The 14,262-nt window shown below is 33.8% G+C and overlaps 1 protein-coding gene across 1 annotated transcript; it reads right to left on the bottom strand.

The window, feature by feature from the left end:
• Positions 1-1,360: 1,360 nt before the first annotated feature.
• LOC129235936 (uncharacterized) lies at positions 1,361-14,020 on the bottom strand. Its single transcript, XM_054870029.1, has 2 exons — positions 13,643-14,020; positions 1,361-1,450 (listed from the first exon to the last, which is right to left on the bottom strand). Exons 1-2 carry the CDS (start codon positions 14,012-14,014, stop codon positions 1,361-1,363), a joined length of 462 nt encoding a protein of 153 aa, XP_054726004.1. The 5' UTR covers positions 14,015-14,020.
• Between the last annotated feature and the right edge of the window lie 242 nt (positions 14,021-14,262).

The following is a 14,262-nucleotide window of genomic DNA, read 5'->3' as shown; positions in this document are numbered from 1 at the left end:
CTTTATGGCCGTCGCACACAAATATAGCAGCGCTAATAAAACAATATCAGGATTTATTTGATGATGCAATAAATAGAAATTATTGATTTTATTTAAATGTATACAACCTCTAACTGCAATTATTTCAAATATTAATATAAATAATGTATATATAAATAATAATAAATAAATAAAGATTTCATACAAGATTGCCCGGCCAAATAATTGAAAATGCAATAATCAGTGAGCTTAATTTAAAAAAAAGGTATTTTTTCAGCCGTTTTTACTTAGTAGTGGTTTGGAGGGATTACGCACATTTTCAATCTAATAATTTTTATAAGGGCTCTATCTTAAGTATATTGGTCACAAGGTTGTATTATTTTAATGAAGTCTTAGTTTAACTAATTTCGATTTTGCAGATATGAAAATATCTATAAACCATTTAATGAAATTTTCATTAGCTGCAATAATCTCCTCGATCCGTGTCCAGAAACGATTGCATACCCGAATCAAATGATCCTTATTCGTATTCCGTGTAACATTATAAGTAATGCAACCTTAAAAGAAAAATTGGTATTATGAAGATGTTTATTGATTTCACGCTCAACTACGCTCGATACGTAGTAATCCGGGAGATTAAGTTCTGCATAGTTAGGCGGCCATAATTTCGGAGTTTTGTGGTAATAGCAATTTTCAGCCATCCAATCATGTCTCGCCATCGTTTTAAGTGAAGGAGCAGAGTCTTGCTGAAAGACGTGTGGACTGTCATCATGTACACTATCAATATTAGGTTTCACTACTGTCACTAGTACCTCTATGAACGAGATTTTACTCGAAATCCTTGAGTAAAGAAGTGTAGGGGCATGGTATGTCCTTTGTTGCTCACAACACCAGAAACCATGACAGTGGCTCAAAATTTCGTGTGCATAACAACAGGAACATCTGTAGGATTGAAAAATAACCTAGTCAGTTCTGTCGTTGGTCTTTTGGTCTTGATCAGCATTTTTTTCGCTAGAAAAAACCATAACATTTCAGACTTCAAGGTATTTCATTTTGTATGACAAGCGTTTGGATCAGATAACTCGCTGCTCTCGTACTTGCTTTGGCATAAACTGTCTGATTTATACCGGGGATCTTCATGGATAACTTGACGGATAATACTTTCAGAAGCATTAAGCACTCTCACAAGAGCCCTCATTGATTTTGAAAGGTCCTTTTTAATGATCGATTACAATTTTGGAATAAATTCTGCAGATTGAACAAAACATTCCTTGTGTTCTTTTGCGTTTAGCAACAGATTCTGCATTACCGCCTGATGCTTCCCATTCACGCCGAGCCTTATGAATGAATTAACGGGCGTACTTAAAAAAAATAAAGATTTCTAAATCGGTGTGATTTGCACATATAGCGATGACAACGAAAGAGATATGCCTTGATTTCTTGAATCAAGATGTAGTCCTCCATATCTTATCTGGAAAAGAGAAAGAGAAAAATAATGGTTTCAGGAAGTTATAGCGACACATACACATTCCCCTAAAATTCCGTATGCACCCTGTATGTAGACAGAAATTATGCACTAACTTTCTTCATCAGGTAACGACAAATTTATGAATCATATAACATTTCAACTTGAAAATTCAATGGCAGAAGGTGATTTATTTGCGAGTAATATTGCCAATTAATATTAATTTTTTTCAAATGGCAATCCTACATAAAAGTATGGTATATATTTTTTAGCCGCCGTAGTTGAATAGGGTTATTCGTACTACCATTCGTAGTACATAGGTTCGAATCTCCGAATGCTACTACTACTACTATATGTTTTTTTAAAACTCGTCCCGTTTGATGGCATGTTGTTAAACTATTTAAATACCCTTATTGCAACTTTTTCTCGATAGGGGCAACCCTACCCAAATTAAAAAAAAATACATTCAATATTTTAATACATTCTTTGATAAATACCATTAATATCAAACTTAATTTTTTTTTATGTTGTATATTTCGAAAATCTGGAAACACCATTTTTTCCTCCCACATTTGTTAAGCCGCTCGTGGATGGCACGCTTCCACACCAAACAGCAATCCATTATATACTTACATATGTACATAGATTATTTTCAAAGTGAATAACAAATTCTTGACAATAAAAAAATAAAAAATAGAGTAAAATAATAAAAAAGGACCTATATTGAGAACTAAGTGCTGAAATTATATCAAGGAAAGTCAAGGAGAGGTGGCTCCATTGTTGAAACTAGATTATAATATAACACTGCGATGTGTTTTTATAAATTAATAAATTTGTGTATGTATATGTAAGTTGTTATAATAAATCACTCATGCTATAAATTTCAGAAATTTTTTTGTTTGTAAGAGAATGTAAGCTCACCTCAATGGCAAATATTTGATTGTAAATTATAGGCAGGCGCATAGTAATGCTTACTTATACTTGTACCAAAGTGAAAATTCTGAAGTTGTTGTAATGGCGCGAAAATTAATTAAAATTTTTCACTTCACATTCATTAAGTGCACCTACATTTACATACAAACTGAAGAATATATGGATGTATTTTTAGCTGAAACGCTGCTACGCCCTAGCACGATTTATTTATGCGGAGTAGATCTGCTAGAACTGATGGAAATCGTTTAATTTTCAGCTCCTGAATGGCATTACTTTAACATGGGCATGACATTGGTAGTATCGCCGTCGAACGAATGGAGAACATTTTGAGTTAAGAATTGCAGGAAGCTTGAGATTCTATGTTGTCCAGTTCCTCCTGTGTTTTATGGGAAAAAGTGATACAAATTTCGGTAGATGCATCCTATAAGCTTCAGATGTTTAAATAAGATCTGTGCTTCTAAAAACTGTTTTTTTTCGAATTTTCTTAATAATCTCTTTTATTTTTATTTTTTATTTTTTAAATTTCGCGTTAATCGTTTTTTTTTTGTCTTTTATTTTGTGTATCTTCGAGATAAGTTTTGCATATGATTTGGTAGCACTGCATTTTTTTCATTTTGACCAACTGAAAATATGCAAAATGGTTTGATCGCTTCGTAGGTCGTCCGAAAACGATCGTCCTACTCCTCACCACATGACCTCAAACTCTTTATTTATTTCATTACTTTTCGAAGCAACGTGCCTAAAGTAAGCAGAATATATTTTGAAAAAAAATATCCCTACTTTTATTTGTATGCACTGGCCTATGCATATCGCTTGTGATTTAAACGGTTGTAAACCATGTTACTTGGTTATCGCTAAGCTGTTTTTGCTTTCACATACAATTCTTTTACTTTGCGAGCACAATATTATCTAGCGAGCTGAGAAGTGATAAATCCAAGTGAATTATCTATTATGGCATGATTTGCGTTGATCAACAGAAAGTAAATTGAAATAAAAAAATATATATATTACAATGTACGAATATATTATCTTTAATATAAATTTTTTATAATAATGGAACATTTTGTTTTTAAATATTAGAGGATATATTTTCAGAGGGCATTATTGTATAATATTTTGCCTGGGGAAATGTGAAAATTTTTCTTAAATATCTGCGTACATTCTCCTTCGTTTTAAATCCATATAGCAAAGGCCGATAAATAAGTAATTAAAATAATTTTTTTAACAAGTTACTACTTTGAAACGTTAAAGTTCTTTAAAAAATTTAATTGGTGAGAAAATGAAAAATTGAGTAAGCAGAATTACTATAAGAAATCTATAGTTTCATATGACTATGAAATTTTCCTTCGACATATTTTACTGCCGCACACTGTAATGTATCGAATTTTATTATGTAACAAAATACATACGAAATATTCATATGCATATTAAGACTTTCTTAAGAACGTAAATATGTGAGTGAAAACTCATCAAATCGTAACACCGATGTTGCGTCCCCTTCCGCATGGCACTGGGCACTGCATACTGAAATTTAATTTATTTATATGGGAGTGCAATTTCTATTCATGACATGACAAGCAGGACCTTAAAGTGTTTTGAATTGTAGTTTGCGGTAAAATTGCACTTCACCTTTTAGCTAAATGAAAAGTGGTAGAAAATCAAAGTAGAAATACTCATGAAATGTTATTTTAAACCCTTAGGGTTAAGGATCACATGCTTCCATCAGGGTAGTGCAGTGTGAAAGAAGTGAAGGTGGGGGAATGTTTAGATACCAAAACGTAAATACAAAGGTGTAAAACAAAACGAGTAGTAAACCTTAAAATAGCCACATGAAAAGTATAATATAAAATGAAATGCGAATTGCGAATTGCTAACAGGTTTGTATATCAAAGCCACATGTCGCTGTGAGACCAGTGACCGGAAGGGGAAATTTCACTTAAGTGGTTTTGTATAAAATAGTATTTTTTAAGTTTGTTTTAATTTATTTTCTATTTTTTTTTTTCTCTTTGTTGCTTTGATTGTTGACTACGGAAGACACTTACGCACTCAATGAAATTACTTGTGAATATGTGCGTTTACATATTAAACCTTAAAAACATAGGTACATTCGGCATTTATGAAAAAAATATTTAGGAAATTTAGGCAGTGCAGATTTTTTGCTGAATTACATTAACTCAATCTTTTTCTAATTCGGCTCCTTCTATAATTCCAAAGATTATTCAATATTGTATTATGAAAAGAGAATTTATTATTATAGTAAAACTCAAACAAAAGAGATTTGATTTCACAATGGCCTCTGACTACCTGACGGTGTGCACAAAATTTATTTATTTAAGGCTTACAGCGTCTTAGACCAATTTGGTCCATTTTCCAGTCGAATATTAGCTGGCTCATTCTGGTTCTACTGGAGAGGAGATTATTCAAATCAGAGAGATTTCTCCTTCTAAAACGAAGCCGTAACTCTTTGTAACTATTTTATGAAATAAACGTTTCTTTAATATAATTTTTCATTCAAATATTCGTAACACGATTGAATATTTATATAGGTGTTCAGTGGTTATCAATTGTGGAAATGCCATAAAGAAGATTTATACACAAATTTTTAAGTTGAGAATAATAAAATAAAATAAAATTTTATATCTGAATAGTTCCCATACAACGTTCTTTGAGATCGTGCGCATTCTCTCGCAAATTTATAAGTTTATCAGTAGCGTTGTTTTGTTTCTGTTTGGTGAGGTGAAATGTTAATGGTGTGTATGAAGTTTGATCTAACAACTACTTATTTGTGACACATTTAGGGAATTAATTTTTAATAAGATGCAGCAGTGTTGGGCGGCAAGGTCTTCGGAATTCAGCAAGACTTTCCATAATTATAACAATAATAATAAACGTGTAAATTAAATCGTTTTCAGCACACGTTGAGCAAAATATTCATTAAAAAAATACTGTTTCGAGCAAATTTTAGAAAGGGTATTTCAAAATAAAGGGTATTTAATATTCAAAATTTCTTCAAAAGATTATGTAAAATGTAGCAATACATTATCTTTATAATTTGTGGAAAATGCAAGCCAACCGATTCATTATTTCTTGTTATTCATTTAAAAAAACCTCGGTTGGAAATTTACCCTCAGACAATTTTATGACTGATAAGAGAATCTGTGTTCTTTCCAGTTTTTTCTTTTAGACTCGTGTATACACGAACCAATTATTTCTAGAAATTCTTTTTCGAACCAATTTGTTAGCACTGTTAGATTCGAAAAAGAAAATTATTTTTGCAAAGAAAGAACAACCACTTAGATGGGCGCCGTTCAATTTGTTATTTAAATAAACTGCATGGATGATGACTTGGCCTGGCAAAAGAGGACGTGAGAACTTTCTTTGTTCCCCACAGACTCCTCTTAACTTGGCGTATGCTGTGTAACTATAAAATGAATGGCAACCGGTCGGCAGCATTTCTAGAACTAAACAAAGCCGTAACTCTTTATAACTATTTTATAAAATAAACGTTTCTTTAATTTTTCATTCAAATATTCGTAACACGGTTTATTATTTATATACATAGGTATTCAATGGTTATCAATTGTGGAAATTGGTTTCTAAAATTAGTGTTCAATTTAAATATTTCGAGAATGCTTCACCCTTGACATTACATAAGGTTCACTTCTGTCTCTGTGGCTTTTTAGAAAAAAGTTTGCATTTCAAGTGACACCCATCTAGAGCTACTTCAGTAGCTACCGATACTTGTCATTAACTTTTTTTGTTTTTGAACATTTTTACTAAACTACTACTACTGAGGAATGGCAATCTTTAATTTGACCTTAACGCGCTTCATGTGTGTTTTAGCAAAAATTCATAACTTTTTCGATTATGGGTGAAATTATAGAATTTATCATGACTTGAATTATGACATATTGGTTTTGAAAACCCAATGTTAAATAACCAAGCTATTACAAAGAAACCATTCCAAAGGTTTTTAGAAGGATTAAAAACAACTTTTGTTGCGATGCCAAATTCAACTTAACATAAGCTTTAAATACAGGGATTGACACTTGCAACTTTTTTTTCAAAATCTACTGTCCATGGAACCAATGATTTATTAAGGAAGCGTTTTTTGGTATGATTGAATCCCAAAAACTACCTGTGCTCTGTCCTTCAAGTTCATGCCATTTAATGTTTCTGGATATTTTTTTGACCATGCACTTCCCAGTCATTGGTGCATGTAAACAAGTCAACAACTACGGCAGTCTTGATTGCTAAAATACAATACAGCCAGCTAGCAGCATTTAACACTCGCATTACGTACAACAATGCAAATAAAGAATGTATGTATTAATGTTTCCCCCATTTGTCGAGTTATTTCATTCCTTTTTGACAAGTTCACCGCCTTTTAACCCCAAGCCCCGCAGTAAAATTCTTATATGTTGATCGCAATACAAAACAATTTCAAGCTGCCCAAATCCTTTCCAGTATGAATTCTCCACACCAATGCAACAACATAAACGACAACCCACAAAAAAAAAATGACCGAAAAATTTGCTCTACTTTCACTCAAAATCCACAACTACATTTCAACAAATTGAAATATTTTCGGTTTTATTCAAGAATTCTACGCGCGCCTTGTGGCGAAACTGAGTAGTCATTACTGTGGCCTTGTGTTGCATGTTGCCAACATTAATATTAGTTGTGCATTTATTATCTTGGCTTTTTCCGTTTCACATATACATGCAAACAATAGGCAGCCAGCAATGGCATGCTGACTAACAACAACAACCACAATTTAACAGCAAACGTCATCAGAAGCAGCCATAAAGGCCATTCAAGCAACCACAGCCAAGCTGGAACACCAAATGTGTAGTATCACTGCATATACTCTTGATGCCCCATATTGTGGCGGCAAGTTCGGTGGTAACAGGAAGCAAGTGGTAAACATGCAGAACATTATATTTTTGTTATTGTTATTGTTGCTGTTGCTGTTATATGCGTTTTGTGCAAACAAAAAAGCGATGCTTTAAAACACAACTCGTTCGTCCATGCCTGGATAATGCGCTTGTGTGCGTTATTTTGGTTTCTACTCTGCTTCGCATTGACATTTTCGACATAGAATTTTTGCTTTTGTTCATTTCAACGCCTGCACAGTTATGCCTTAATCTTTGGTATCGTTTTAACTCTGCGTAAGTATGTGCCTATATTGAAGTAACTACTGCTGTAGCTCGATTCGGTAAGGGAATTGTGGTTATCTGATTTGATAATTCGGCGTTGATTGCCGTCGTCGTTGTTGAGAATCACAAATTAAGTAAGGAAATTCATAAACGTATCTGCGGTCTGTGGTTACAAAAGCACAAGCAAGCATATACGGGCATTGGATAGCGGTGTCCAAAACCGAGAAATTAAATCAAATGCAGACATTTCAATGGAAGCTGTTCGAAATTGGATTTCCTGAAAGCTTATAGTGAAATAAGAGGGACAAGTTTGTTTCACAAATGTTCAGTTTTTTTTTTTAAGGATTAAATTTACAACGCGATTTAAGCTCGCTAAATTGTGATTTCTGTCCACGCTGCCAAGTTTGCGATTTAAGCGATTTTGGCGCGTTAAACTGAGATTAATTCTTTAATTCTTTATTTTAATTATTTTTAAGTGTAATTGTTATTGAAAGTTTCTATTTGACCAATTTTCTTCCAAATTTAATGACTAATAATTGCATAATTCGCTATGTATTAATTGGGTCAGAGACAATGGTGATAGAGATAGCCATAGCTAAGGCGGTAGCACCGTGAAAAGAGTAAAGCACATTTCTGTGTACTAAAAATCTTCTTCAGCCGCCGGAAAATTCGGTTACAAACATTTAACCAAAGCGTCTTTTACATTTCATAGAATGTCCCAACTTAAGAAAATAGAGTAGTACTAAAATAGGCCGCGCGCCATTTCATTTTGTGCTGGCATCCTAATGTTTAAGTTAAGCAAAAAAAGCAATCGTCTGATCTACCGATATCATCTTGCAGATATTCCCCTTAACTTTATAAAGCGAAGCTTACTTTCAGCATTGCCAGTTCCTACAATTTTATAAAAAAAGTGCTAAATTTAAAGAAATCCAACTTTACGCATTTTGAGAGCTTATTACACACCGATTTATAGCTCGGTCGACAGACTAGCCATAATCTGGCATCGATAGACTTCAAAATACGTTTAAGTATTTACAGAAGTTTAGCATTTGTTAGTACAGGGTGGGCCATATAGCGTTTGCTTTTTGAACCACCTATTTTTTTGAGAATGGTAACACAAATGACATGTCAAATGTGTTCATAATTTACTTAAAGGTTTGACATTTACGAAATGGGACGCTATACGCTTGAACAAAATTGGGAAATATTGAAAACCTATTTCCAAAGTGGTGAGTCTTCTACTCAAACTGTGGGAAATTTGAAAAAAAATTCCAAAAAAAAGATTTGCCAACAAGACAGTTTGGGGATCAATTTGTTAATCGTGTTCATAAAAGTGGATCGTTAATGGATAAAACAACACGTGAACGTGCTCCTACAGTGCGTACACCCGAAAACATTGCTGCTGTAGCCGAAAATGTGCGTGAACATCCAACAACCTCAACTCGTCATCGTTCTTAAGAATTGAACATTTCACGCACTTCTTTGAGGAGAATTTTGCATAAAGACCTCGGAACTAAAGCCTAATGACCATCCAATGCGTTTGCGGTTCGCTCAATGGGCAGAAAATCGTTTGACCGAAGATGAGCATTTTCACCGAAAAATCATATATTCTGATGAAGCTCATTTTCACATCGGTGGCTACGTCAATAAGCAAAATTCTCGGATTTGGGGCTCAGAAAATCCACACGTTACTATAGAGAAGCAAATGCATCCACAACGAGTCACTGTTTGGTGCGTTTTTTTTTTTTTGGTCTGGCGGCATCATCGGGTCATTTTTTTCGAAAATGAGCGAGGACCCGCGGTTACAGTAAATGGCGAGCGTTACCGTGACATGCTCAACGAGTTTTTGTTTCCAAAAAACATTTGGTTTCAACAAGACGGTGCAACTTGTCACACTGCCAAAGTTAAACTCGAACTTTTGGCTACCGTTTTTGAAAACCGAATAATCAGCCGAAATTCCGATATCAATTGGCCGCCTCGGAGCTGTGATTTAAGCCCGTTGGACTATTTTTTGTGTGGAACCGTTAAGGACAAATGCTATGCGAACCATCCAGAGACGATTGATGCTTTAAAACACGAAATCGACGTTGCCATTCATGAAATTGGAGCCCAAACAATCGAAACTGTGCTTAAAAATTGGTTGATCGAATGGCCTTCTGTAAAGCCAGTCGTGGCAGTCATTTGAACGATAAAATTTTTTATTCATAAATGACAATGTTCAATCTTCAAAATAAAAAAAAAAATTTGAAAAAATATTGATTCGTTTTTTTTATAGCCGATTCAAAAAGCAAATTTTACATGGCCCACCCTTTATATTTTGATGCGAAGTAAGGCATGATTTTCAAATTCATTAAGTGTATCAATTAGATCGTTTCGAAAACTTTTATAATGTTAGCTTTTATCCGGCGTAGGAATATTACCCGTACCCTCAAGAAGATTTTATACGTCTCTTTCTTACGATGTAGACTTCATTACTCCGCCTTCATTTGCAGCCCATTTCATGTCACTCATATTAGATACATAAGACGAATTCAAACATATGCATTCCTTTTCTCTCCATCCGTTGAACTTTAAGGAACCTTTAGCTCACATTTGTATTTCTCGTCTGCAAATTTTGAAATTATTTTTTTTATAGTTTAATCAACTGCAATTGCCTGCCGAGGGGCGACCGCTATTAAAAAACACGTTTTCCTTCATTTCGGTATTTCACGGAGATTCGAACCTACGGACTCCGAATTCCAAATTATATTCACGCACCACCCATTCGGCTACGGCGGTTGCCATGGACATACAGTCCATGCTGCAGTCAGTAAGAATTTTTGTGCATTTGACTAAATAAACAGATAAATATTTGCATAAATAAGCAAATTTTAAGCTCATATGTATAAGGTGTCCGGTGCCAGAACTAGGATTTAAATTTAAAGTTGCTCCCTAATCGCTGAGCGTACGGGCGGGAAGTGGACCGCGATTGTTTCGTTATTCGTGCAGATTATTTGGTATCGATGTTGCAGTGGACAGGTAAACAACCTGAGTTCACAATTGAAGCTTATTTCAAGGCCAATAGTCCGGGTGTCAAATTTCTGCGAGGCAATGTTGGACCGATTTTGTACGGCAAACACTACTCTTTGGAGTAATAAAGCCCGTTTTATGACATGGAATAGAATTAAATGCGAGTGTAAATAAGCCAAATTGCCATTATTAGTCATATAAGGGACATAACCCACTATTAAAACATCAACACCCTCTTCATAGTCCCAAAGTGGCGGCGTCGTGTGAATTGTCTAGTAGTGGAATAATTGAAACATATTTTTTTGAAAATCGTCGAGGGCAAGCAATTTTGGTGGGTGATGTGTCTTATCGGTGCAATTCGAACTATTATTTTCTGCCAATAATGCGAGAATACCCTTCATTTAGTATACACATATGGTGCAAGATCCCGCCACGCATGGCGATACAGCGATACTGCGAGATTTCTTTTCAACAAACTGATAAGCCATTTTGATGGCGGATCTGGCCACCCAGATCATCCGATCTTACTCCTTTGGACTTTTCTCTGCGGATACCTCAAAAATAAAGTCATAAACAAGCCCATCGAGTATCTCTCCCTGTCGATGTACCAGTTATTTGCAGTGCTGAAGGACGGTGCTTGGTCGTCGCATACCAGTTTAGTCCTTCGCTGCATTCTTGTCTAATTAACTCGGTATTTTCTTGCCGAGGTGCATTTTTAAAACCACTGTAAACAACAGCAATATGGCTGACACATTAAAACGTTTTGAGTACATTTTCTGGTAAAACATGCGACCTGACATATTTAGAAGTAAGTAAGTATTATAATAAACTAGCGTACCCTCGCCCGCTTCGCTAGGCGAAAAATTCAATGATTTGCTGAAAGAGAATAAAATTAATACGAAACAAAGCAAATTCTTTGATACAATTTCATTCGAACTTTATTGTAACACTTTTTGGTAGACAACGCTTTTGGTTTTTCTATCTTTCGCGTAAATAAATAATGACGATGGTTTGCCTACTTGTGAGCAAGCTACATACAATTGTCCATGAGAAAAAATTGGGTATTCTAAATTAATACCGCACATTTGTAGAGACTGTCCTTGCGCATTATTAATTGTCATAGCGAAGGCAAGGCGAATAGGGAACTGCAAACGTTTGAAATCGAATGGTAAATCCGTCTGAATCAGTGGAATTCTGGGTATCAAAACGTATTCCCCTTTGTACTTCTCTTTCAAAATTGTTGCTTCGATAATGTTACCCATTAGCTTCTTCACAGCGAGTCTGGTACCGTTGCAAAGTCGTGGCACATTAATGTTGCGCAGCATAATAATCGGTGCTCCAATTCTTAATCGTAAATTATGAGGTGGTAGACCTGGCAAATCGAGTGAGTTTAAGAATTCAGTTGGATAATTTACGACCTCATCTTGATCAGTAATAGTGTCCATTGACTTATGCGCAACTATGTCACCAGGTATTTGATCTAAAATAGCTGAATTTATATCATTGACGTCCTTATTTTTCCCAGCTAAAATTGCTCTTTCGCTGAGCCAATCATGGTTTTTGTAATGTTGAACTATGTTTGGAAATACACTCTGTATCAATGCCTCTTTAGACTGTGCAAAAGTGCAGAAATTGTTAGGCAATGTTATCATTCCTGTTGTTTTTGAAAAAAGGTTTATTTTTTTTGGTTAAAAAGTGTTTTTTGAAGTTTTGAAAAACACTTCGCTCTAACAAATTTCTTCTCAGTTAATTGCTGAAAATTAAATATTTTGAAAAAACTATTTTTTTTTTAATTTAACGTTTTTGAGAAAATTTTGTTCTTGAAAAAATTTCATACTTTTGTAAAAGTTTAAATTGATTTGTTAAAAAAGATTTTTTTTTCGCTTTGAAAAACACCCCCTCGAAAAAATGTATTCTCTATTAATAGTGGAATATGAAATGCTTTGAAAACACCATTTTTTTTTTAATTTTGTTTGGTTTTCAGAAAAAATTTCATACCCTTGAAAAAGTTTTATTTTATTTTATTTGTTTAAAATTTTTGAAATTTTTTTTTTGTAATTTTAGAAAAACACCTCTTCGAAGAAATTTCTTTTATCTTTTTGAGGAAAATTTGGTTTTGAAAAAATTTCATGCCTTCGAAATTTTTTTATTTTACTTTATTTCTTCAAAATTTTTGAAAACAATTTTTTTTATAATTTTTGAAAAACACCCCTTTGAAAAAATGTTTTCTATGTGTCATAGTGGTATTCCATTAACTTTTAGGATTATAGTCAAATACTTACAAATATCTACGCTTTCACAAATAGCAACAATAAACAAATTTCCTCAAAACCAAAAAATTTACTTTTTTTCTAAAAAAATGCTAAACAAACAATTACGTTGTTTTTAGAATTTTGTGTTCACTAAAAAACAGTATTGTTTTTATTGTATTAACTGAAAACCAAAATGTTGCAAAAAATCAAAACAAAACTAAATTATTTTTTTGTGTTCATCTGGTCCATATGTTCCATAAAAAGTTGATATGGTAAATAATATGCAGGGTCTGATACACGCAAATTTCCATTGACCATTATAGTGACAAAATTATCGATCACCAATTCCAACAGGATTTCAAAATCAGAGTTAGAATGAGTTGTTGTGTGGTGTACTTCTGAAAAAATGAGAAATACGGGATACTGGCTTCACGGTTTCGTATCTTTCAGACCTCAATTAATTTAGAACCAGAGAATGTTCAACAAATAGTAATGGCCACTTGTGCTTTGCATAATTTTTTGATTGAACATCAGTCTAGTACATACGCCCCTGCAAACTGTATGTATCAAGAAAATACTCATGATGGATCTGTCATTTCTATTGGTTGCGATAGTTTAGAATCAAAGATGATTCCACTAAATCGTCGTAATCGAGGAAATATTTGTAACGATGCAAAAGCAGTCAGAGAAAATTTTATGAACTACTTCATGAAAGATGGCCAAATCTCATGGCAAAAAAATCATATTTTGAAAAACAAATAAAAAGAGACCACACTCTTTGATATTTTCCAAGAGAAATAAAAATAATGTTTATGGATAAATTAATAATATCGTGTTTTTCTTACCTCCTCACCTTCACTGTCCAGATTTGAAATTGATGTCTTCGGAGTGTCTTGGTCTTGCAAGAAATCAAACAAGTCGTAATACCAGAGTGCCGGCTTGTAAATGCTATCCGCTGATGATCCAGACTTCTTTGACGCTTCAACTTTCTTTTTCTCTTTGCGAAAAGCAGATCTCAAACTGTTCACTTTATTAATAACAGATTTCTTCGTAGCACCAGGTTCAATTTCGTCCAATTTTTTTGCTAATTTGGTATATGCATTATCTTTTTTCATACGGTCATGATAATCATGACTCTTTACTTGCCAAAGACAAGGTTCCGATCGATACATTTCAATAAAATCGCTAATTATTTGATTAGGTTTATTACGCGCCATCTTAACTACGCGAAAATTAAACTTTTCAAAAGGAATACCACAGAATACAACACACCTCCTCTTAATTGAACTGAGAAATGTACAGCGAACCCCCACACACGTAATAATCAGTTTAAACTTTCAGTTTAAAAAATTGAAAATTTCATTTGTCTCAGTTCAACTGTAGAGTTGAATTGAACTGAAACTGAAACATCCACACACGTGGATGTTAGACTGTACAGTTGAATTGTACAGTTTAAACTATCAGT

Source organism: Anastrepha obliqua, chromosome 1 (genome assembly GCF_027943255.1).
Source record: "Anastrepha obliqua isolate idAnaObli1 chromosome 1, idAnaObli1_1.0, whole genome shotgun sequence".
NCBI classification, from domain to species: domain Eukaryota; kingdom Metazoa; phylum Arthropoda; class Insecta; order Diptera; family Tephritidae; genus Anastrepha; species Anastrepha obliqua.
The sequence above is the reverse complement of the archived record's forward strand: the minus strand, read 5'-3'. Positions and strand labels throughout refer to the sequence as shown.

What these genes read in the sequence shown, in the direction of transcription:
- LOC129235936 (XM_054870029.1), bottom strand. Translation starts at nt 14,014, where the DNA reads ATGGCGCGTAATAAACCTAATCAAATAATTAGCGATTTTATTGAAATG. An exon ending in TGGACAGTGAAGGTGAGGAG is followed by an intron (nt 1,451 to 13,642) that starts GTAAGAAAAACA and finishes TCTCTTTTCCAG; the next exon opens with ATAAGATATGGAGGACTACA.